Source organism: Pleurodeles waltl, chromosome 6, assembly GCF_031143425.1.
Source record: "Pleurodeles waltl isolate 20211129_DDA chromosome 6, aPleWal1.hap1.20221129, whole genome shotgun sequence".
In the NCBI taxonomy this organism is placed as follows: Eukaryota; Metazoa; Chordata; class Amphibia; order Caudata; family Salamandridae; genus Pleurodeles; species Pleurodeles waltl.
This window is the reverse complement of record NC_090445.1, coordinates 1007246746-1007272396: the sequence shown is the minus strand read 5'-3', so window position 1 is coordinate 1007272396 and position 25651 is coordinate 1007246746. Positions and strand designations below refer to the sequence as shown.

Genomic DNA, 25651 nt, shown 5'->3' with positions numbered 1-25651 from the left:
GAAGAAATGGTTTGAGTTTCTTTAGAAGAGAGAACTGGTAACAGTTTGTAAGGTGTATTACAATCTCTGGAGTAGGTGGTACAGGACGGGTGAGATACCCCACCCAGATTTATTCACTTAGAATATCGCTTTGGGTTGGCTAGTCAAATTTGACTTTGGATATACCTAGAAGAGAGTCCCCTCACCAGGCAAGTGTTTGTCAGGGTTCCTATGTCCCAAAGTGTGGGACACAGGTGCCAGGAGGGATTTTAATCTAAACATCAAAAGTCATATTTGTTGGTAAATCAGCCTTGGTTCTGCTCCAATAGGAATAGTCCAGCCTTAATTGCAAGGTCAGGTTCCCTTTGCATGAGAGCACAAGCAACACCAGATCAGAATATTGCTGGTTTCTGTTGGCTGGGATACAGGTTGAATAATGATGGATTAGGATACAGCCTCAAGAAACTGTCAGTCGCTGAGATTAATTCAAGAATTCCTACCATCATCTTGTTCTTTGATGATGTAGATGTCCTAAATGCAATGGAGTATGCCAAGAAAAATGTACTGTGCTCATTGTGTCCGTGAACTAAGCTTTTCCTCACTGTCCTGGCCTAGATAGGCCTGGGAGGTATGGGTGGAATAGTCCTACTGGTGCAGGGCCATGACTATTATCATATGGCTGTTTATTGTTCGGACTGGCACAGTATGCAAAATAAGTGGACTTGGATGTTACCTTGAGTGACTGCTTGTGGCTGAGATTATTTCAAGCATTCCTTCTGTCACATTGCCTTTTTATAGCACTAAAAGCCTTAAATGTGACACGTATGCCCACATGTTGGTGCCTTAGTCACTGTGTCATATGACTCAAGTTATACCTCACGGAAAAAGTCTAAGTAGGCCAAAAGAGAGCTTGGATGCTTGTGTTTCTGTCTAGAGGTGACCTGATCCGGCTACTTGAGCTGGATTATTCCTAAAGTTTCTAGATCAAGACTGATTCACATATGGATGTTTTCTGTTCAGAGTGGCATAGTGAGTGCAAAATTATGAACTGTGATACAGGTCAGAGTGACTGCTAGAAGCTGAGGCTAATCAAGCATTTCTTCCACGACCTTATACTTTGCTTGATTAGGTGTCCTAGGTGTGATGGATGCATCCGAATGTGAGTTCTGTGCGCATTCTGCCACAGGACTCAAGCTACACCCCATCAACAAAGGATAAATAGGTCAATAGGATTGCCGGTGCTCCCATTTTAAGGGGACAAGGCATAGCAAATTAGGTTGGACTGTTCCTATTAGAGTAGGACCAAGAGTGACATATGTCTGGTTTCTATTTGTAGTGAGTGAAAAACGATAGGCTGGGATGTGGCAAATGCCAGCAGTATTCTTCCATCACCTTGTTCATTGTCTCAATGCAAATATGGGCATACAAACATATTTACAAATTGCACGTGTTTCCTCCTATATAGTAGCATGCGTTATAAAAGAACACATGGTTTAAACCCCTGTTTTTATTTACTCTCAGACCACTAACATTTAATGCTACACTGATCAAAAGTTTACAGGTAATTGCCATACTTGACTGGAATCTAATGTTGAAATGATGAGTCCACTCGAGTATGAATTGTAGCTGCAAAAATGTCTTCAATAAGCAAGCAAAAGACAGCTGACATGTTATTCTCTCAGATGAATATTTCCTTGATTGTTCTCAAGTCAAAAGTATTGTTATTACATGTCCGTATTTGGAAAGTCAGATGGCCTGTTTTATAGGTTTGTGATCTATGAAACCATAAGGTCTGCTTTGCGCTTTTGCCAGGACTCACTGATTCAGCACTCTGCACTTGGGATTGAGCTGTTTTCGCTTCTTGACATTCCTTATCATATCAACTTTTTCTGGAAGTAATACAGCCAGCCTTTTCCAATTTTTGAGTCTCGAAGGTTTTCGCATAGCTATATCTAGCCACTTTGCACACGTTGAGGGTCACCTTTGCCAGTATCTCTTCTACAAATGTACTCTACTTCTTTTGCATTGGAAGTTGGTTTTCTACAAACTTACTCGTTCTTTAGGTTTCAACAATATAATTTCCTGCATTTTTACATTGTTGCTGCCATTTCATTGTACGTTTCCTAAATAAATTGGAATTTACACTGCTTCCTTCGTTTTCAAATTTATACTTTAAATCCATACTCGCATTCCCCCAAGTTAAAACTTACTATTTAGGGTACTGTAGTTACTTTCAACTTTAGTTGTTACTACTACAGGTGTTACTATTAAGTGCAACACCCGCCACTGCGATCCAATATTTATCAATGCATAATCAAGGATGCTACATTTTTCCTGTTCAGCATCAGTATCTGAAGAGTCAATCAGAAATGCAACATTAAGATCTTTAAATATCATTCCAAATATACATTGATATGTGTATAGTTTATCATAAACTTGATTAGCAAAAGTTGGGGTTTATTCACTATGCATCATCTTCTAGAGCATATTCATCGCTATCAAATGTTTTTTTATTGTGTTCGCGTTGGACTTATTTCCTCCATTACCATGACTACCACTTTTTTATCAGTGTCGGATCTCCTGTACCCATCTCTCTTTGTTTTTTTTGCCTGGCGTAGGTTAGGGATAGTAAGGGTGGTCTGGGTTAAATCATAACTGTTGATAAAAAGAAAAACTTTAACACATCCACCATCTGTCCCAGAATTTGTGATTCCCGAGATATTTCTGCATTTCTAAGAGAATGCTCATAGTCCTATTTGTAATTAGTATATGGCATTATGCCAGAGCTTCCGACTTTGTGGCTCAACATGTTTTGATTTAGGGCAAATCACTTAATCTCCCTGTGCCGAAAAAAAATAATGTGTGGTATTGTAGTGTAAGTGATCCTCATGTAAAAAGCTTCAATATCTTCAGGTTGGGTGTGTGCTATCTAAAACTGCAAACAAAATCTGCCCTTGGTATTACCAGTACCTTTGGTGTTGGTAGGTTTAGGTGGGTGGAGTTACTAGGGGGGTAACTAGGCGACAAATAACGATGGACTACGGCTGAAAATAACTATGAACTGAAAGCCGGAGATGCACCACCAGGGCACAAGTCGGGGGTACACGCGGGTAGATGGCGTCCACCCACTATTTTTACAGGGTGCACACTGTCCCCCCTTGCAAGAAGTTGGGCCCAGATATAATATGATGGAATTGTCATGGTGTAATTTGTCGACACAGAATAGCGTCTGCACGTTTTCTGTTTTCCCTTCACAGCAGCAAGATGCAGAAGACAAATGGGGCACTCATGTTTAAAATTCCAGCCGGGCCTAAAACAAAGACGGAATTTAAGGGGCCATCAGGCACCATCAGCTGTTTTGTTGTTTTAATGTGATCCTGGTTGGGAGCTATATGGGCCTCACACTCAGGTCCCAATGCAATGTAGAGGAAACAAAGACTTAGGTTATCATTTCACAAGTAGTTAAAAGAAGCTAAGATCTGGAGGCAAGCTTTTGACTTTTTCAGTTGCTATTGGTCTGGACGGGTATTTACACACAAAACAATAAAATACAACTTTTTCAAAAATAATGTAATTCTTTGATACTGCTACTCATTTCAAGTAGCATCTGAGTTATTTACATCATATGTACACTTTAAATTGACAAAAAACCATGCAAGTGTATAAATCAATGTACAGGATTGTAATTGTATTTATAAAGCTCTTAATACCTCTGACATGGAGTTGCAGCACTTTTTGTTGAGTAACACGCAATTCCACAACCTAAAACGGATTAGTGAGTTGGATTAGTATAAGGAAATGTGAGGTTGTGTTACAGACAGTGGGGATTACAAGTTGCAGGAGTCACATGTCCTTCATAGATCACTGTGCTGTGTTAGGAGGGTTTCAATTTATGAACTGCAAGTAACAAAAGGATCTGAGTTAAAATCAGAAGTGCACTTAACTTTTTATAGGAAATAAAATATGTCATCTGCATTTACAAGGTGTGCTTTGCAGAAAACACATTAACCCTCTATGCTACTTTGATTCAAAACTAGACAAAACTTTGCTCTCTCCAGCAAGCACATTAACCAACAGAGTTATCTTGCCATTACTATTATTCCATGAGATTTACTGGACACGCAGAGATCTCCGCAGCGGGTGCCTTAACCCCAATAAGATATTTTAAAGTGTTGCCTTTACAACCAATTAAGCCAGAACGGCTTTACTGTCACGTTTACTTTTGTTGCCACATTGCTCCTTGTTGCCAATTTTTTTGCAGCAGATGTTTTTTAAAAAAAGTATCTTGACTTTCAGACAGCTTTCCATATCTCCACCCCTTATGAATCTACCCTCTTCACATTGCCACACCCTGACCACTCCCCCACATTATTGGTTCCCAAAGTAAAGATTTTCCAGTTTCAACACAGATATAAGGATTACACACACACCTGTAGCAAAGCTGCAAAACCGTTTCAGCCCTTTGCTTCGGGAGGTAGAGGTAAGGAGGTGGGACACTCCTTTAATCATTTTTTAGTCAGGTCTTGACCTTATAAAGGAAGTCGGATCGACTGTCTGCTGCAACAGTGACAACAGTGATCTTGAATCACTGGACACTAAGGGGGTCATTCCAACCTTGGCGGTCGGTGTTAAAGCGGCGGATAAACCGCCAACAGTCTGGCGGTAAAAAAAATGGAATTCCGACCCTGGCGGAAACCGCCAACAGAGACCGCCACTTCAACACACCGCCCGCCACAGTGGGACAAACAAACAGCGCGGCGGTCACCGCCAACAGACAGGCGAGAGTCAATGTACCGCCCACCCCATCACAACCTACCAATCCGCCACCTTTTCCGGGGCGGTAGCCCCGCCGATAAAAACACGGCGGAAACAGCCATTTTGAACGGAAAACGCTCATCTCCATACACCCCACGAGGAATCTGGACAGCATGGAACCCGAACTCCACATCCCCCCAGCGATTGTCTACCTGCTCCTCTACCCGGAGCACGAACGCCGGCGCAGAAGACAACTGTGAGTACTGCACCTACGACACAGGGGAGGGGGGAGGGAAAAAATTACGGGGACACACATACGCGACACACCCATCCCCACCCTCACCCACTACAACACACACATCAATGCATAGCAACAACTCAGAGTTACACCCCCAAAGCCCCCCGGAAGAATGCAAAGACAAAAGGAAATTATTCTAAATATTGGAATATATTGTATCACTGGCTTAAAAATATATCACACATCTAAAACCTTTATATACATACATTTTAAAGTCCGATCATTGTACCAGGCATTGTCCGTGGACCACTGGGCCCAAATCACATGGGCAAAGCCCACACAGGATACCTGACTCCAACGGAGAGAACACTGCAGGGGCATCAGATAGCAAAACTACAGGCACCTCAGGGGGAAGGGAAGGGGGGGCACCTCAGCCAGATGAGTCCACGACGCCAGATCCATGAGGGGCCTCCATGGCCACTGTTCCATCCTTGGGAGTGCAAAGCCACAGTCTCTCAAGTCTCTACATTGGGTGGTATGCCCACTGGTACATCCTGGGGAGTGCAAAGCCACAGTCTCTCAAGTCTCTACAGTGGGTGGGTTGCCCACTGGTACATCCTGGGGAGTGCAAAGCCACAGTCTCTCAAGTCTCTACATTGGGTGGTATGCCCACTGGTACATCCTGGGGAGTGCAAAGCCACAGTCTCACAAGTGGATAACAGTCTCCACTGGTTCTGGAGGGGGACTGGTGCCCAGAGTGCTTCGTGCAGCCCTGCCCGACACAGAGGCGGGCCTGCCCCTTCCGCCAATGGGCCAGCGGTGCTTGAGACGGCGGTGCCCTGTTCAGCGGTGCTTGAGACGGCGGTGCCCTGTTCAGCAGTGCTTGAGAAGGCGGTGCCCAGTTCAGCAGTGCTTGAGATGAAGGGCCCAGTTCAGCGGTGCTTGAGATGAAGTGCCCAGTTCAGCGGTGCTTGAGATGAAGGGCCCAGTTCAGCGGTGCTTGAGACGGCGGTGCCCTGTTCAGCGGTGCTTGAGATGAAGGGCCCAGTTCAGCGGTGCTTGAGATGAAGGGCCCAGTTCAGCGGTGCTTGAGATGAAGGGCCCAGTTCAGCGGTGCTTGAGACGGCGGTGCCCTGTTCAGCGGTGCTTGAGACGGCGGTGCCCTGTTCAGCGGTGCTTGAGATGAAGGGCCCAGTTCAGCGGTGCTTGAGATGAAGGGCCCAGTTCAGCGGTGCTTGAGATGAAGGGCCCAGTTCAGTGGTGCTGGAGACGGCGGTGCCCTGTTCAGCGGTGCTTGAGATGAAGGGCCCAGTTCAGCGGTGCTTGAGACGGCGGTGCCCTGTTCAGCGGTGCTTGAGATGAAGGGCCCAGTTCAGCGGTGCTTGAGATGAAGGGCCCAGTTCAGCGGTGCTTGAGACGGCGGTGCCCTGTTCAGCGGTGCTTGAGACGGCGGTGCCCTGTTCAGCGGTGCTTGAGATGAAGGGCCCAGTTCAGCGGTGCTTGAGATGAAGGGCCCAATTCAGCGGTGCTTGAGACGGCGGTGCCCTGTTCAGCGGTGCTTGAGATGAAGGGCCCAGTTCAGCGGTGCCCTGTTCAGCGGTGCTTGAGATGAAGGGCCCAGTTCAGCGGTGCTTGAGACGGCGGTGCCCTGTTCAGCGGTGCTTGAGACGGCGGTGCCCTGTTCAGCAGTGCTTGAGATGAAGGGCCCAGTTCAGTGGTGCTTGAGACAGCGGTGCCCTGTTCAGCGGTGCTTGAGACGGCGGTGCCCTGTTCAGCGGTGCTTGAGACGGCGGTGCCCTGTTCAGTGGTGCTTGAGACGGCGGTGCCCTGTTCAGCGGTGCTTAAGATGAAGGGCCCAGTTCAGCGGTGCTTGAAATGAAGGGCCCAGTTCAGCGGTGCTTGAGACGGCGGTGCCCTGTTCAGCGGTGCTTGAGACGGCGGTGCCCTGTTCAGCGGTGCTTGAGACGGCGGTGTCCTGTTCAGCGGTGCTTGAGACGGCGGTGCCCTGTTCAGCGGTGCTTTGAGATGAAGGGCCCAGTTCAGCGGTGCTTGAGATGAAGGGCCCAGTTCAGCGGTGCTTGAGACGGCGGTGCCCTGTTCAGCGGTGCTTGAGACGGCGGTGCCCTGTTCAGCGGTGCTTGAGACGGCGGTGCCCTGTTCAGCGGTGCTTGAGATGAAGGGCCCAGTTCAGCGGTGCTTGAGATGAAGGGCCCAGTTCAGCGGTGCTTGAGACGGCGGTGCCCTGTTCAGCGGTGCTTGAGACGGCGGTGCCCTGTTCAGCGGTGCTTGAGGTGAAGGGCCCAGTTCAGCGGTGCTTGAGACGGCGTGCCCTGTTCAGCGGTGCTTGAGATGGCGGTGCCCTGTTCAGCGGTGCTTGAGACGGCGGTGCCCAGTGCAGCGGTGCATCGGATGAGTGTCCAGCTCAGCGGATCCGGCCATGGCATGGAGGTCATTTGCTACCTGACCTGTGGCTGGCGGTGCCTTCCTGCCCATCTGTCGTGTGGCTGGCGGGGCCCTCCTGGGCTGCAGTACCGGGCCTGTGGGTGTCCTCCTGCCCACCTGGGATGGGGCAGGCGGGGCCCTCCTGGCCAGCTGGGCTGCTGGCGGACTTGTCGGGCGTGCTGCCCTTCCCAGCCTTCCCTGTTCGCCTGTGGCCCTTCCCCACCTTTGGCGATGTGCCAGGTGGCACCACACTTCCTGCCGGAGCCATGGTAGGGATTTTGGTCCCTGGTGTCTTCGGCCTCTCGCGCCGGCCACTGACAATCTTCGGATGTTTTATCAGGGGTGGGCTGGCCGTGCCTTGGCTCCTTACTGAACTGGCTGCCCTTGAGGGTGGGGGACTCCACAGTCCATGGCACACTGTCATTACAGGTCCCGCTTTTGTGGTGGCTGAGGTGCTGACTGGAGTCCTATGAGATGGACGGGGTGGGGGAGTTGTTGGAAAGAGGTCAAGTTTGGAAAGGAAAACCAATTTAGGAACAGAGGGACGGGCAGGTGTAGTGGGTATGGGAGTGGAGGAAGAGGTTGTGGATGAAGGAGTCTTCAGTCTGGTGTCTTTGGGTGCAGGTGTTTGGGCTGGATGCTGTCGTGAGGTGGATCGCTGTTGGGTGGGTGGCTGCCTGCGTTTGTGTAGCTTGGAAGAGGGGGTCACAGACACAGTGGGAGAGGACACAGGGGATATGTAAATGGTAGTGGGGGTGGTGACTGCACGTGTGCGGGGGGTTCTGGTGGGTGTGCTGGTGATGGACGTAGTGGCTGAAGATGTTGTGCATGCAGGTGTGAGTGGAGACGTGACAGGGAGGGAGGAGGGAGACGAGGAGGAGGGGACACAGTGGAGGCAGTGGGTGTTGGTATGTCTGTATGTGGATGTTGCTTGTGTGAATGCTTGTGTGATGTGTGGTGCTTATGTCTGGATGAGCTTCCCTTGGGTGTTGAGGTGTGTGCAGGCTGGTCTGATGGTGTGTCTGGGATAGGCAGAGGTACAGGTGATAGGGTATGGGTGGAGGAAGTTGGAGGGGGGAGGCTAGAGACAGGGACAATTGCTGCCATCAGTGCTGAGGCCAGAGTGTTGAACGATCTCTGATGGGCAGCCTGACCAGAATGAATGCCCTCCAGGTATGCATTACTCTGGTGCACCTCCCTTTCTACACCCTGGATGGCATTCAAAAGGGTAGACTGCCCAACAATGAGCGTCCTCAGGAGGTCAATGACCTCCTCACTGAGGGCAGCAGGGGTGACAGGGGCAGGGCCTTAGGTGCCTTGGGGCGAAGGAGATGCCCACCTTCCTGGGTGAGCGGGCACGGGGCAAACGCTGAGGGGCTGCTGGGAGGGCGGTGCTGGTGCGCTGGGTGGCGGCTGTACCTGTTGGTGTGGGGGGCACGGATGTTGCCGCCACCACAAGGGAGCTCCCTTCAGAGGACGAGTCCGTGTCACTAATGTCTGCACGAGTCCCCGCTGTGGAGCTCCCCTCGCCCTCCGTCTCACTGGTGTATTCGGAATCCGTTGCATGGCCCTCCAGGGCCATGTGGGATGCAGCTCCTTCGTGCTCCAATGCCACTTCTCCTCTCTGCCTGATGATGCTAATGCACACATGAACAGGAAGACCACAAAAAAGGGGGGGGGGGATAAAGACGTGTTGAGTGCATGCATTGGCCACACGGTTGGCGGAGAGGACAGAAACAGAAGCCCCCGGACGTCCTTGGCGATGGCACGCCAAATGTCTATCTTCTGGTGGGCGCTGACCTATGTGAAATGTACAGGGGGAGAAAAAGAGTCATCACCTTCTGCACCCTCAATGTGAGTGGCCCCCCATCCCTACCCTTGCCATGTGGCACATGCTGTCATCCGTCGTCTGATGCATGCCTCCTTCGCTCCCCTCCCCACCATCTTTCATCCACCCGACTCAACACAGGCATTGGCCACAAAGCATGGTCCCAGTGTACTTACCTGTTGGTCTGGAGGACCGTAGAGTAGCGCATATCTGGGGAGGACCCCATCCACGAGTTTCTCCAATTCCTGAGCAGTGAAGGCAGGGGCCCTTTCCCCAGTCGCATGAGCCATTGTCTCTTCCAGACTGAGGTCACAGCAGCACTTGCAGTGTAGGTCCTCTCCTGTCGAAGATCAGGTATCGAGTGATTAAGCTGATAGAAAATGGCGGTCACGCCTGCGGCGGTGCGTACCGCGGCGGTGCGTACCGCGACCGCCGGCGCACATCGTCATTGGCTCCTGAGACCCATAGGGTTCAATGTTAACCAATGCTGCTTTGCGCCGCGGTCTTCGACCACCTACCGCCACGGTGTGCCACGCCAGCGCATTGACCTCACATCCCATTGTCACACTTCACAGGTCAGGCAGCCGCCATTTCAAGGGCCCACACGGCTTACTTTTAACTGCGTCACACATACCTAGGCCTTGCATCAACACTCCTACAAACGATTCAATGCATTGGGAATTGTGTTTTGTGCAAACTGTGGTTACGTACCTGTGGGCTGATTGACTCTGTGCTCGCTGTTGTCCTACATAGGCACCGTCCGCTGGGACATGCGAGGAGATGGAGGAATCTTCACGTGTACAGACCGCTGGTAGACCTGTCGACAATGGAGGAAAGACATGTCATACTGACATACAGGCTTGACCGAGCCACTATTTAGGAACTGTGTGCCCAGCTGGAGCCAGACCTGATGTCACCCATCCGCCAACCCACAGGGATCCCACCTCTAGTGCAGGTGCTGTCAGTACTCCATTTCTTTGCAAGTGGGTCATTTCAAACAGTGCCATATCATCAGGGATGTCCCAGCCTATGTTTTCCAAGGTGTTGTCCAGAGTGTTGTCTGCCCTTCTGAAATACATGCGGAGCTACATTGTTTTCCCTGAGGTGGAGGATTTGCCTACAGTGAAAGGTGATTTCTATGCCCTTGGACATATCCCCAACATCATAGGTGCCATTGATGGGACACATATGGCTTTAGTACCCCCCAGCAGGAGTGAACAAGTGTACAGAAACAGAAAGAGTTATCATTCGATGAATGTACAGATGGTGTGTTTGGCAGACCAGTACATCTCCCATGTTAATGCCAAGTTCCCTGGCTCTGTGCATGACGCCTACATCATGCAGAATAGCAGCATCCCTTACGTGATGGGTCAACTCCAGAGGCACCGTGTGTGGCTAATAGGTGACTCTGGTTACCCCAACCTGTCATGGCTACTGACCCCAGTGAGGAATCCCCGGACAAGGGCAGAGGAACGGTACAATGAGGCCCATGGGAGAACTAGGAGGGTGATCGAGCGGACCTTCGGCCTTCTGAAGGCCAGGTTCCGCTCCCTCCATATGACAGGTGGATCCCTATTGTACTCACCAAAGAAGGTGTGCCAGATCATCGTGGCCTGATGTATGCTTCACAACCTGGCTTTGCGACGCCAGGTGCCTTTTCTGCAGGAGGATGGTCCAGATGGTGGTGTTGTAGCAGCTGTGGAGCCTGTGGAGAGTGAAGAAGAGGAAGCCGAAGAGGACGACATAGAAAACAGGAACACAGTAATACAGCAGTATTTTCAATGACACACAGGTAAGAGTCCAACCCGTCATATTACATATACTTAACCCCTACTACCTCTCTACTGTCTGACCTTTTCCCCCTGTGTATGGTAACTGAGTTGTGACTTTCCCTTCCAATTTCAGAGATGTGGGCCATACTGCGTGACATCTGCTTTGTTTCCCCATGGACTACAGCTGTGTGACAGTGGTATGTTGGCATCACAATGTAAATATGCATTTTGGGACGGTAATGTCTAATACATTAGTACAAAATCACAGCCAGACTCCTGATTGTTTTGTAGAATAACTGTTTATTTCAGTGTCCTATATTGGTGGGTGGTTGCAAGTCGGTGAGGGGTGATGGTGGAGGATTATCCATGGCAGAGTCCAGACTATTAGTCTCACAGGTGCAATGTCCAAATGCCTGTGGAAAGTGGAGCCTGGGCAGTATAAGAATGGACAGGGTGTCAATGTGGGACAGTGGGATGACAATCAGGGAGGTATCCTTTCCTGGCGGGGTCTTGGCATCTTACTCTGTCTTCTTCCTGGATCTCAGGGCCCGCTTGCGGGGTGGTTCTCCTTCTGCAGGGGGTGGGGTGCTGGTGGCCTGTTGGTCCTGTGGCGGGGCCTCCTGTCCACTAGCACCGGCGGAGGTGGTAGGCAGTTCTTGGTCCATGCTAGTGTCAGGGGCCCTTTGTCCTGCCACAGTGTCCCGCAATGTGGTGACTACCTCATTCAGAGCCCCTACAATGGTGGCCAGGGCGGAACTGATGTTTCGTAGTTCCTCCCTGAACCCCAAATACTGTTCCTCCTGCAGAAGCTGGATCTCCTGAAACCTGGCCAAGACCGTCGCCATCGTCTCCTGGGAGTGGTGGTAGGCTCCCATGATGGAGGAGAGGGCCTCGTGGAGAGTGGGTTCCCTGGGCCTGTCCCCCCCCCTGTCGCACAGCAGCCCTCCCAGTTCCCCTGTTTCCCTGTGCCTCTGTCCCCTGGACCGTGTGCCCACTACCACTGCCCCCAGGTCCCTGTTGTTGTTGGGGTGGGGGGTTAACCTGGGTGCCCTGTAGTGGTGGACACACCGCTGATTGACGTGTCCTGGGGACTGAGGGATGGGCCCGCTGGGTGGGTGCTGTGCTGGTGTTGCCAGAGGGGGGAAGGTCTGCTATGGGCTGTAGCTGTCTGAGGGGAACCGACTGTCCCGAGGTCCCCGATGGGCCGGGCTGGTCATCTAGATCCAGGTCGACAGAGGTGCTGTCCTCACTGTGGGCCTCTTCTGGGGGTGGAGTGGACATTTGTGGACCCTCCTGCGCGGTGACGTGGTGTTCGGGTCCTGCAGGGGTATAAAAGTATGGTTATTGCATTTGTGTGTGCGATAGCGTGTAATGGGTGGGTGCCCTTGTACCCCAGTGATGGCATTCCCGTGTGGGGGCTTTTGTGACGGTGATTTGGTGGGGGATGGGTATGTGCAGTAGGCATGCTTTGATGATGGGTGTCCATGCTTTGTGGTCGCATGCAGGGCTTGGTGTTGGGATGGGTGGGCTGTGATGTGGAGACATTTGCAAGGAGCAGGATGTGATGGGGGTGAGGGTGAGGGTGGGGGTATGAGTTGGCATGCTGGTGGGGTGGGGTGGGGGGGATGAAGTAGTGAAGATGAGACTTACCAGAGTCCATTCGTCCAGATACTCCTGCGAGGCCCTCAGGATGCAGGATCGCCAAGACTTGCTCCTCCCATGTTGTAAATTCTGGGGGAGGAGGTGGTGGTCCGCCGCCAGTCCGCTGCACCGCGATGTTGTGCCTGGATACCATTGAACGCACCTTCCCCCGTAGGTCGTTCCACCGCTTCCTGATGTCGTCCCTATTTCTTGGGTGCTGTCCCACAGCGTTGACCCTATCGACTATTCTGCTCCATAGCTCCATCTTCCTGGCAATGGTGGTGTGCTGCACCTGTGTCCCGAAGAGCTGTGGCTCTACTCGTACAATTTCCTCCACCATGACCCTGAGTTCATCCTCGGAGAACCTGGGGTGTCTTTGCGGTGCCATGGGGTGGTGTGGGTGATGTGTGGGGTGGATTGTGTGGTGATGCGTATTGGTGTGTTGTGTGAAGTGCGTGGAAATATTGCTGGGTGAAAGTTAAATGCGCGTCTGGGTGCTCAGTTCTCTTTTTCTCAGTGTGTGGTCCCGATTCTGTAGAAGTGGGGGTTTGTGGGTGATGTGGGTGTGTGTTTTATATTGTATTGGGTGTGTGGGAGTGGTGTGTGTATGTGTATCAGGTGTGTGTTTTTCGATTTGTCCAATGTGGATGTGTTTTGTAAATGTGTGTGTATTTTGAGCGCGGCGGTGTGTACCGCCAATGGATTTCCGCGGTTGAAAGACCGCTGCGTGGATTCGTGGGTCGTGATAGTGTGGGCGTATTTCTGTTGGCGTGACGGTGGAGGTTTGGTCATCGCCAGTTTCTCGCTGGCCTTTGGTGTGGCGGACTTTTGTGGATGTCTGCATTTTGGCGGTTTGCCTGTTGTGGATCAGAATGACCGCGGCGGTTTACCGCGGCCGCGGCGGTATGTTGGCGGTCTTCTGACAGCGGTAAGCGGCTTTTACCGCCAAGGTTGGAATGACCACCTAAGTGTTGATGTGTGAGACACTATATTAACATGGAGAACTGAGTAAAGGGTATGTCTTGGCTCTAGGAGCCACACATGAGCAGAGCCATGAAAATATTTGCCATGTAAATAAAGCTACATAAAAATATCATAAAGTTTCTTCAAAATACTTTAAAAAGTGTATTTTTGGAACATGTTGAAGCTTTTCAACTTAGTACTTCAAATTAAGGGGGTCATTACAACCCTGGCGGCCGGCGGTACACTGGCGGTAACTGCAAACAGGCTGGCGGTGTTCCGCCAGTGTATTATGACCGTGGCGCATTAGCCACGGCCATAGCGCCGGCCCCTCCACTTGACCGCTAGGCTTCCGCCAGGCGGTCATAATCCCCAGGGCAGCACTGCAAGCAGCGCTGTCCTGGGGATTATTAGTCCCCAACCACCAGCCTGTCCATGGTGGTAAACACCGCCATGGAAAGGCTGGCGGTAAGGGGGACTCAGGGTGCCCCAGGGGGCCCATGCACTGCCCATGCACTTAGCATGGGCAGTGCTGGGGCTCCCAGGCACAGCCCCATCGCGCATTTCAGCAGTGAAATGCACGATGGGTGCTGCTGCACCCGCTGCACATCAACATTGCCGCCGGCTCTATTATGAGCTGGCTGCAATGTTGATGTGACTTTTCCGCTGGGCCAGCAGAAATGTCATAATAGGGAGCCACCAATACCGCCAGCACTGGCGGTATTGTGGCGCCCGCGGCTTCGGCGGTCTTTTTTTCAAGACCGCCGAAGTCGTAATGAGGGCCTAAATCCCTACAGTTCTTAAAATTAATAGTTTGAAAACATGAATTTAGAAATATTGAGGGCTCCCCCATTCTGATAATGCCACCAGTGAAGACACACTGAAGTATGCGGAAAAAGTGATAGATAGAATGCTTGTGGGTATTCTGGTGGTATTTATTTCAGGGAGAGCTATCCTTCAGTTGTACTGGTGAATATGTGGTTGGTTTAGATATAGTTATGCCAAGAATAAGAACATGAGAGATGTCTGCTGCTAAATGTGGGTTACAACCTTTTGGGAGACGCGTGTTTGCCTACACTGTAGCACTAGTGGTTTAGCTACTGTAGTTACTTTAGACGGGGAACTGAAGTAACAGGCTCAAGTAGTGATCAGCTTTCATTTGTTACATCTCATAAAGGGCTCAAATGTAGTCATGAAAGACCTGCTAAACATATGTACGAGGTCTTAAGATCTCATGCCATGTCATATAATGTCACTTCTTATGAGGCTCATGGGTCCTGCTGCCACTTCCTGTAATGTCATGGATGATGCCACACGCTGTGATGTGAATTGCATATTGCCTTACTTGGTTAGTCTCCCCACTTCTTTTTTAGAACTTGTGCCCTGTGCACCACTGACATTCTTGACAGACAAGAACAGCACAGGTATATAACTTCTTCTTCCCTCCTGGAAGCAAGTCACCATTTATGGAGAATAACTCAAGGATCACCCAACCTGCAGCAATTCCAAAAACAGAGATGCGTGGATTCTCCTGTCTGTAAGACAAGCTCAGTAGAGATTGAAATCACACGTGAGGGCCTAACTGACAATGTACATATTTTACTGTACCTTTTCCTTATTTTCAATCTTTCAGCTACAACGGCCGATTGACCTTGTGTGAAATCCGAACATGGCGTGTTGTGTCCCTGCCGTGGATGCTGAAAGCCTGAATATTCATCACGAAGAACAGTTATGAGGAATCCATTAGAATGGGGGCACTAATGGAGACTCTGCGCCGACCTCATTGAGCTGGTTAGATGGCGTGCGCCTCGCTGCCTGGAGGAAGGCGTGTACTTGCGGCCGCAGCCGAGGTCTCCCAGGCAAGCTGTGTCTACCAACCCCCAATTAATGGCCGTCCTCTTTGGCAGCAGTCCGCGCGCCACAGCTTCGCTTTTTTCACGTTGTTCTACGCAACCCTGCCCTAACCCCGCCATTATTATCCACCCGGCCTTCAGAAACGGGCTTTTTAGATCAGCGCTAGCTATAAAAGAGCTTGGCTGAGTCCTAATGCTACTAATGAGGTTTTCATTTCGACATGTTCACTTTGTCAGGAAAACAACCTACACCCCGGGCAAACGCTGCAGAGATGTGCAAATAAACTGAATGTCTGCAAAGAGCCGAAGTAAAAAAAAAAGGACTGTTCAAGTGCAATTATCAAGTTGGGCACAGCTGGAAAATGCCAGTTTGCCCTTTGACCATTCCGTTCTGACTTACTGTATGCTGCAAAATTATTCGGATCTTGGCATTTAAACGAAATGATTTAGAGCGGGGAGTTTAGTACTTGCAAATGACGAAATACTCTACGTTTTACATTTAAATTCAACATGTTACTGAACTTTACATTTGGAAAGCACACCCCCATGGCTCACCTATATGTGGCCCATCCTTTCTAAAGCCACTGTATATTTATGTTCTCTTTTGTCTGACGTACATATTAGCAGCGGGGCCTACAGTCTTCACAAGCAAAGACTTAATGATAATATTACTCCAACTTTTGTATAGCCTTCTAACAGCCATTGGGGTTTAGGAGCCCTAGACTAAGCCCTTTAAAATGAATAAATACAAATATAAGAGTATACTTCCCAGGTCCCGCAGATAGGAATCAATGGACATGCTCTATTAGGGGTTCTTACGTGCACATTTATACTCAGTCATTCATATGGATATTGAGACACCCAACAAGGATGGCACCTGTGAGAGTAATTTTAGTAAAGTACAAGCTTACCAACTGGAAAATGTACTGAGGCCAACAACTCCTTTGATTTGGGCCAAAAATCGAAATGACTGATGACTACATTTCCTGGACCACTTGCAACGTGGGAAGTCAATAATAAAACTGACTAGTTACATTGTGTCTTCCACAAACTTAACTATGTTGGCAGGTGACTGATAGGTGCTACTGATCAGCTCAATGAAGCTCATTTATTAACTTTTAAAGGTGGCATGCTCAAATGGTCCTGGCAGGATTTGAAACTGTATGTTTTGTATTATAACTTACACAATGTCTCTGCAGTGTGTTGGGATCAATCAACTGTGGGGATCTACCAGCACCAGTGAGCAAAAAGCCCTCTAAGCTGCCAGACTCTAGCCAGACAGCCAAAACCGCAGGGCACACAAATGAGGGAACATGTGCCTGCTAGTTCAGAAACAGAATGACAACACTTATTTCAAAATTATTGACAATTCCGCCATCATACTATGAGTGAAGCGTTCATCTTGAATAGGATGTCAAGGAGAGCGGTTTCTCTCCATTTGTGGGTTTTTTATACTGTTCTAACTTGTGAGCAGAACCTATTCCTCTTTGTAAATATAAGTTAAGTTCATCATCACGTTGTAAATGTGTCCAGATCTAGTTATTACAATATCAGCAATCTTTATTGAAGGAGAATATTTCCCATTAATTTTAATATGTAGTGTAATATCTTCTTATTACCCTCACACACCAATTGAAAGCTGTAATCAAAGCACACAACCAGTCACTCTATGGCAGTACTTTGTGCATGTCACATAAAGACTTAGCTCGGTGAAGTGTGGTACGCTGGCAACACTGTGCGCTACACCCCTTAACTTGATGAATCAGTTGCCTCCCACCGCAAATTTATGGTTGTGTGCCCTCTGTATTTTGCTCCATTTTTCGTAACTGGAGATGTAGCCTCTCAGTGCTGTTAAACTCTGTGTTCTTATGGCAGGGGATCTAGTGGTAGTTCTGCACTTGTGAATCTCCAGTTGCATGCCTTTGCATGCAAGATATCATTGCATGCTGGAAACTTAGGCCCCACTGGCATTGCTTTTTGCCAGGACCCCCATGTGAAATCTTTCGAAAATTGTGTACACATGGGGCTGCAACGACAATTTTGTGTATCTCAGGTTTCAGTGTGGAGAACATGTTTGTGACTTCTGGCAGAGCATTCAAGGACAGTACCGTGTGCATGAGGTTTCCACTGAAGCACAGTGTACATAAGTAAGTAAGACAGTGGTTTGCGAGATGAGTGCCATTAGTTGACAGGTACAGCAGTGGCCTCAATGGTAGGGTTTTGCAGCTCAAGCTCTTTTTGCAGTGTTGTTTACCGAGGATCAAACCAGCACTACTGACCCACCTACGTTTCAATATCCCAATGACAGTGCTGTGTGTCTGGTGGCAAATTTATTTTAACTAAATAACCTGTCTAATATGGTCCAAAAAAGTCCATGACTAGAACATGATGTCCCGGTGCACAGGGAGTCATCTGGCAACCCTAAGGAGCAGTGCACCTGCTGAATTAACACCCAGTGGCATTGCTGTGTATTCAAGTCCCAAAAGATGTTGTCTGGGGCCCAGCGACTCAACAGCATTGTTTTGTACTCGGTATCCATACGGCAATGTTGTGCATCTTAGGTTCAAATTACACTGCTTTATCGTCATGACCCAATGGCAATGACCCTTGTCAGCTTCTTTGAAATGCTGGGCATGCAGATTCAGAAGGGTAGGCTCTTCCTCCAGGGTCTGGTGCTATCCATGGATACTGGCAGGTTATCCCATGACTTTTACATGAATGTATCTGGATCCTCGCTTTTATTGCACAATTTACTTGATGGGAGGTATTCCTGCGTGGGATAAGATGGTTGAGCCGTTAAAGCTTACTTTAGAAGGTTATGTAGGTTTGGAACTCATACAGTATGACACAAAATAATACCACTGAATAAAGGTTACTGTCCGGTCAAGGCTACACCTTTAAGGGGCAAAGATATTTATTTACAACAGTAAACATTTAGAATAATTAAAACTAATGCATGCACACAAATGAAAGGGAATAGTAGCTTCTGCATCCAAGACATGATCATATCCATATTCCTAGCATTTATAGAGTTTTGCAAACATTAGTATGCCATGGGGGACTACGGGCATTGTTTGTGTCTGTAAAGGGATCCATCTGTGTTGAGTTGACTATACATACATTTCCTAAATGTCAGGGGATATGATATAGACTTCAATCAGGATGTAACAATGCATCCATCTGGGCAGGACTTGATTTTCCCTTTGTCCTAATTACACAACAGCGCTGGCTTCAAGCAAGACAGATTATTGGGTGGAATCAGTGCTACGGCAACTGTGCTAAAAATAGCACGCAAAAGGGAAATGAGCATCCCAGCCCAAACTGGAAAAGGGACTGCAGTTTATCAAATTGGAACCCAGGAAACATCTATAATTAATGGAGTATCTAGTGTACCAAGGCCCAGGGATTCTGGTGTAATGGGGTTTATTGAGCACAGTTGGCAAGACAAATGATTGCTTTACCTCATGTTCACCAATGTTTCAGGAGCTAATGAGTCGCAGGAAATGGGATGAGACATCAGAGATGGCTCGCAAGGATATAAAGGTCTTCAATAATACAATATGTTTTTAATTAGCATTTCAAATTTACTTCTGACATTACTTTGATGTGGAACTATCCACTGTAAACATAGCCCAATTAAGATACTCTCTTTAATTACTTAAATAGGATGAGATGGCCATGTTAAGATTTGAACTTGTGCGTGCCAGGTCCTAGTAGATGTCAGAAATGAGTGTTTGACTCCCTGATACTTTTTGCTGGCTGACTCAGCCCTGCATCTCAAAATTTGCTGGTTATGCATTTGATTTTCTAGTGGGTGAGCCTTCAATAGGTCCTGAGGCAACCATTGGGATGATTGGCACCCACAATGAGCAAAGAGGCAGCCAAGGTTAGACTAGTGATGCTAATCCCACCATGGAATCACAATAACCAGCGAATCATAAATTATCAAAGAGCACTGTTTTTGAGTTCATTGTGATATGCACTAGCCAATAGAAGTCAGCACAAGGGTCTATAACATTCCTCTCAGTATTTGGAAGTGGTGATGTGGATTTCTTGAAAGTCAAAATGGAGTTCTGAAATCCTGTTCAAGCCATACACATGGCACCACTGTACCTGGGCCTGTATGCATTCTACTGGACTATAGGTTTGGTACCGAGATTGCTGATGCATCGTGGGGTGGCTAGACCAAGGGGCAGCATTGTCTTACCTACAGGTACATTCTTTTGCTTCTTTTGTTTGTTCTTTGCCCTCCATGATGCAGTTTTTACTTCCAAAGTGATTGCACTCCATATCTTGATTGTCATGCAACATGTCACATCAGAGAACAGATTGTTGTTAACACATAGGGCCTGATTACGACCTTGGCGGAGGTGATCACTCCGTCCCAAATGTGACGGATATTCCGTTCGCCATATTACAAGTTCCATTATATCCTATGAAACTTGTAACATGGCGGACTGGATACCCACCACATTTGGGACGGAGTAATCCCCTTCCAAACTCATAATGAGGCCCATAGTCTCCATTCACACCACATTGAGTACAACCACACAACATGGTGGGGGGGGTGTATCCGAGTCATGGCAGACAGTACTGATGTTTTTCAAGAGGCTCAACGGACATCAGTCCCAAGGATACATGTAGAATGCACCTTTTCGTAAGCATACCATGTCAGTTCCCATAAACCGTCACTCTCCCATATCCTTGAACAGAAGCAACTTTCCCACACTGAGAACAACCACACAACATGCCCCCGGGGGTGAGGGTAGGGGGGTTCTGAGTCATGGCAGACAGTACTGATGTTTTTCAAGTGGGTCACCAGACATCAGTCCCAAGGATACATGTAGAATGTGCCTTTTCGTCAGCATACCATGTCAGTTCCCAGAAACCGTCACTCTCCCATATCCTTGAACAGAAGCAACTTTCCCACACTGAGAACAACCACACAACATGCCCCCGGGGGGTGAGGGTAGGGGGGTTCCGAGTCATGGCAGACAGTACTGATGTTTTTCAAGTGGGTCACCAGACATCAGTCCCACGGATACATGTAGAATGTGCCTTTTCGTCTGCATACCATGTCAGTTCCCATAAACCGTCACTCTCCCCATATCCTTGAACAGAAGTGATTTTCCCTCATTGTGAATTTCTCCCAGAGAGCACCATTCCAGACCACCCTACTTTCATCAACATACTCTCCTTTCCTCCATGACATGTATCGATATCCCTCTCAACTGAAGTTAAGTCCTCCGTCCATTATATATCAAGTTAGCCTGGCTGACGTTTTTAAAAATCCTACCTCTCCATATAGATCGCCTTATTTATGGATTGACGTAAACCCGCGCTGCGGGCTGGTCAGAGTAAAAAAAAATAACTCTAACCAGGCAGCGCCGGCGTAGGGAAAAATGGGGGTTGTGCGTCAAAAAATGGTGCAAGTCAGGTTAGAGTAAAAAATCATGGCTCTAACCGGACTTGCGACATTTTTTGACGCACAACCCCCATTGAAATTACTCCTCTCTTAGCAAAGACAGGAGTCATGCACCCTTGCCCAATGGCCATGCCCAGGGAACTTCTGTCCCCTGGGCATGGCCATTGGGCACAGTGGCATGTGGGGGGGGGGGCAAGTTAGGCCCCCTATGCCACTTTAAAAAATAAAATGTTTTTACTTACTTCTACTTACCTGGGATGGGTCCCCTCATCCATGGGTGTCCTCCAGGGGTGGGCGAGGGTGGCAGGGAGTGTCCCTGGGGGCAGGGAAGGGCACCTGTGGACTGCTTCCATGGTCAGAGACCATGAAATTGAGCCCACAGGCCCCTTAACACCTGCCCTCACCCAAGGCATTAAAAAACGGCGCACATCAGGCTGTGCGCCATTTTTTTAAGGCCCGCCCCCACCTGTGCGTCAAAATGACGCAGCAGTATAAATAAGGTGCACAGGCCTTAAAGTAATTTTTGGGATGGGAACGCCTTCCTTGCATGTCATTAACGCATGGCGGTTTCCCGCATCCAGAAAATGACGCACACAGAGGAATTTTAACGTTCGCAGGGTCGGGCGTTATAGTATAAATATTGAGTTAGGTTTGCGCTGAATTTGCGTCCAAATTTTTGATGCTAATTCGGCGCAAACAGAGTATAAATATGTCCCTAAGTTTGTAGAATGCTCAATGAATGAAGCACAGAAACTTTAAAAAATGTGCTTTTTAGTTGGATGGCTAGTCTTTCAGCATGCAGTCAATACGGTGAGCATAGGTGTGTAGCAAAGCTAGCGCAGAGCGTAGTAAATGGTGTGCAAAGAATGACCAAACATGAATAAGGTTGTGCAGTTTTAGAGTGACCAAAATCAGAATAAATGTAAACTTTGGCCCATATTAATACTCTGTTTGCGCCAGATTTGCGTCATTTCTTACGCAAATCCAGCACAAACTTAACTTCTTATTTATATTTTGGCGCTAAACATGTCTAGCGCCAGAATATTGGAGTTAATGTCATTTTTTGCCTGCGGAAAACTACCTTGCGTCAATGAGATGGAAGGTAGGCGTTCCTGGGCAAAAAATGCCTCAAAGGCCCTAGCGCCTTATTTATCCTCGCGTGCAAAAATCACTCACGGGAGGAGGAGGGCCTTAAATAATGGCACTAAGCCTGCTTAGCGCCGTTATTTAATGGCTGGGTATGGGCAGGTATAAGGGGACCTGGAGGCAGATTTCCATGGTCGGAAACCATGGAAATTTCCCACAGGTGCCCTTCTCTGTCCCCAGGGACACCCCCACCCACCCCTAACCACACCAGGAGGTCACCCACAGTTGGGGGACCCATCTGAATGTAAGTCTGGGTGGGTATTTTTTTTTCTCGGTCCAACGCCGCTCGGGGGCCCTGACTTGGGGCCCCTGCACAGCGCTGGCCCCAATGGCCATGCCCATGGGACATTTGTCCCCTGGGCATGGCTAATGGGGCAGTGGGCATGGCTCCCGTCTTTACTAAGACAGGAACCATGTCCATGGGGCTTGTGCATCAGAAAATGGCGCTACACTGCTTAGAGGCATTTTTTTTGCCTCTAAACAGTGTAGCACCATAATTTGGCACAAAAGCCCCGGTTCCCCCTACGCCTCCCAGACCCTGTTAGCGTCCTTTCAAAGGACGATGACAGGGCCTTAGCGCCATTCCTTAAATATGCCCCCCGGCCGGCATCTAGGAATGGCGCTAGCCAGTGCTATACTTTTTGACTCAAACCTGCGCTAAGGCAGGTTTGCGGCAAAAAGTATAAATCTGCCCCTTTCTGTTTTAAGAGAAGACTTCTACGTTTGCTTTGGATGTAAGGTGGATGCAAAAGAAATACTTACACAATTCTGCATACTCTTATAAATTCTCCTTGGGGCAATCGTCCTCATATTTCATCATGAATACAACTCAATTACTAAAGCATAAGTCTTTCTTCCCTTTCTACAGATTGCAGCCCAAGAAGGAACAGCTTTGATGACGGATGATCTACATGAGCAAGCTTTAGATCACTACTCCTTGGCGGTCATTGCAAGCAATAATAATCCACGATATCTGCGGATGAGGGCCTCGTGTCTGTGCCACCTGAAAGAATATGGCAGTGCTCTGAAAGATTTGGACAAAACCATTCAGAGGCATGGTTCTAATGATCTCAAAACTCGAGTAGAGGACTATTGCTCCAGAGGTCATGTGCTTCTGCTTCTGTCAGAAGAGGCCAAGTCTGTGGAGCAGTACCTCCAAGCACTGCAGCTCCAGCAGTCTCTGGCTGTGGCTGACATCTCTCATCGCCCTGGGAGGACGAAGATGGCGCAAATCTTCCATCAGGTGGCACAAAGTAGTTTTGAACAGCAACTTTACGAGGATGCTTGGAAAATCACCAATTATGGCCTGGTCATTGATGAACACAACAATGAGCTTAAGAAGCTAAAAGTCAAAATTAAGAGGGAAGCTTCTGGTTGTAGTGTCCACTAATGGCCTTTGTTTTCCTTTCGATTAGTTTGACTGATGCCACAACCTAGCTAACAAAATTAATGAAGCAAAAATATTCCCTTGTATCCAGTTCTTGGAAATAATGGACTTTGTGTCCCTGCAGATAGAGGTTCATAAGTATAGCTCAGCAACAAATTTGATGAAGTTCGACTAAGATGCTCGTTAGCAGTTGCCCAGAGTTACTCCGAGGTGTATAATGCTTGGGGCAAATAGGAATAATCCGGTATTCCAAACACCAAATTACCTTGTCTCGAAACACTGCCCTGGTTTTGCCACTGCTGGGGCAGATACTCAGGTGAAGAGAGGCAGGGGCTGCTATGACAGGTACACTGCTGATTTGAGTAACTTTTTCTTAAAAACCAAAGCAAATACCAATTTGCATTGTTTTGTAAACACCCCCAAAAAATTGTATTGGATCTGTTAAAAAAGTTATGCAACCCCAACGCTAAACCATTCAAATTTGTGCTCTAGTGACCTGATATAAATGCACAGATACCAGCCAGAATTGGAGAATCTAGACCCCGGGTACCCTGCACTTAAAACAAGCCAACTCATAATGAGGACCATAGATGGCTGAAGCCCTCTTTTTGGCCGGCGTGCAAATCGAAAAATACATGTCAGTTACAGTATCAGACATCACTCAAATGCATGGTTAACGGCTGATGATAACTGAGTCCCACACCACTACTATGCATTCTTTAATTATAACAGAGCTGGGATCTTAGAAGCCTTGAATGCCAAAATGCGGTAGGCCTTGAGAGTGACTACATTTTATATGAATAACCTCCAGTGAAAGTCGTTATATCTATGATTTTCATGCTTATAGTCATAATTTATATCAAGAAAAGCTAAGAGAGTTTTAGTATTCAGTATGTTGATAAGCTCACGCCTAGATGGTAGTTGAAAAACCGTTCCCCCAAAAGTCAGTTTTTTTTTATCTTGTGGAAGTATTTCATGTATACTGGTGGCAATATACCTCATTTTTTCTTAAGTAGGGGATGTGAAGGGGATGTGCACGTGGTTGTATATAAGATTATCATATATAGGAATATCATTCTTCCAAAATATTGACTTGCAAATATCGACCAGACCCTGTCATGAAGGGGTGTGTGGGTGTGTGTAAGAATGCATTTACTATTCTTAACTCTGCATCTTCATACCTCTAAGGAACATATATCATGATGGTACATAAAAGTAGAATTAAGACTGGTAAATCTGTACTTGTATATACTTCGACTCATGATATAGTGGTAGTCGAGGTTTTGGCCATGATAATTTTCTAAGACGATATTTAAAACTCGATATTCTGGCTGCACACCACATGCACTAACTTTCTAAAATTTTCTTCAGATGTACAGGTGAATAGTGTTATATTTATATTTATAGCAAAACGCGCTAAACAAGATTTTAACATGTTAATTGTTGAACCCTTGATATCTTGTTTGCCTGTTTCGATAAATAAATGCGGTTATGTACTTTATTTGAAGTAAGAGGAAACTCAAGAATGGACGGTCACATCCACATTGTGCCTTGTAATAATAAAAAAGTAAAATATATATAGTTGGTACCTTCAGTGTTTTGGTTTTAGGATGAAAAAACAACATTAAATTCATAATATAATTACACACCCAGGATTTTTGGTTGTTTTATCAGCTGTGGATTTTGCAGACTATCCTGTTTTAAGTAGATATGTAAATGAACAATTATGTCACACCGATGCTGATTCAGTTATTTACAGACACAGTCCTTTATGAAGGCAGTATGTTAGCTTCGTATGAGCGCCTCTTCGCTATGGACTCCACCGGGTACAAAGACGCCATTGTGCTGTCCACGGTGCTGAAATAAAAGCCTCTACAGTTCACAGACATTCAGATAGACAGTGAGTTCAATCAAAATTCCTACACTCAAATGTAAAATTCGCTTAAATATATATATAAAATGCTAAGGGGGATGTTCTTTTTTGGTTCTTTAAAACCTTTAGCAACCCAGAATTCAAGATGGAAATTCTGAGCAAAAGACTCGAAGGACGTTTTGTAGCATTCTGTTTAAACAATTCTGAGCAGGGATATGACATGTTTGCCTTTTTCAAGACTCAGTGCAAAAACATTTCGGCCCCTTTTCTGAGGGGCCCGGTAATTCGAACGGGGCCACTCATAGGTGTCCTTGACTCCACCAGGAATAGGTCCCGCTGCTGGACTGCTGTG

General features: G+C 47.7%; 1 protein-coding gene across 1 annotated transcript in view; it reads left to right on the top strand.

Moving 5' to 3' along the window:
* The window catches only part of TTC34 (tetratricopeptide repeat domain 34), a 516120-nt gene extending 491139 nt beyond the window's left edge, over positions 1-24981 (top strand). The window contains exon 8 of the mRNA XM_069239923.1: positions 22908-24981. Coding sequence (XP_069096024.1) covers positions 22908-23429 — 522 coding nt within the window. The 3' untranslated portion in view covers positions 23430-24981. The remainder of the gene's footprint in view (positions 1-22907) is intronic.
* The last annotated feature ends 670 nt before the right edge of the window (positions 24982-25651 follow it).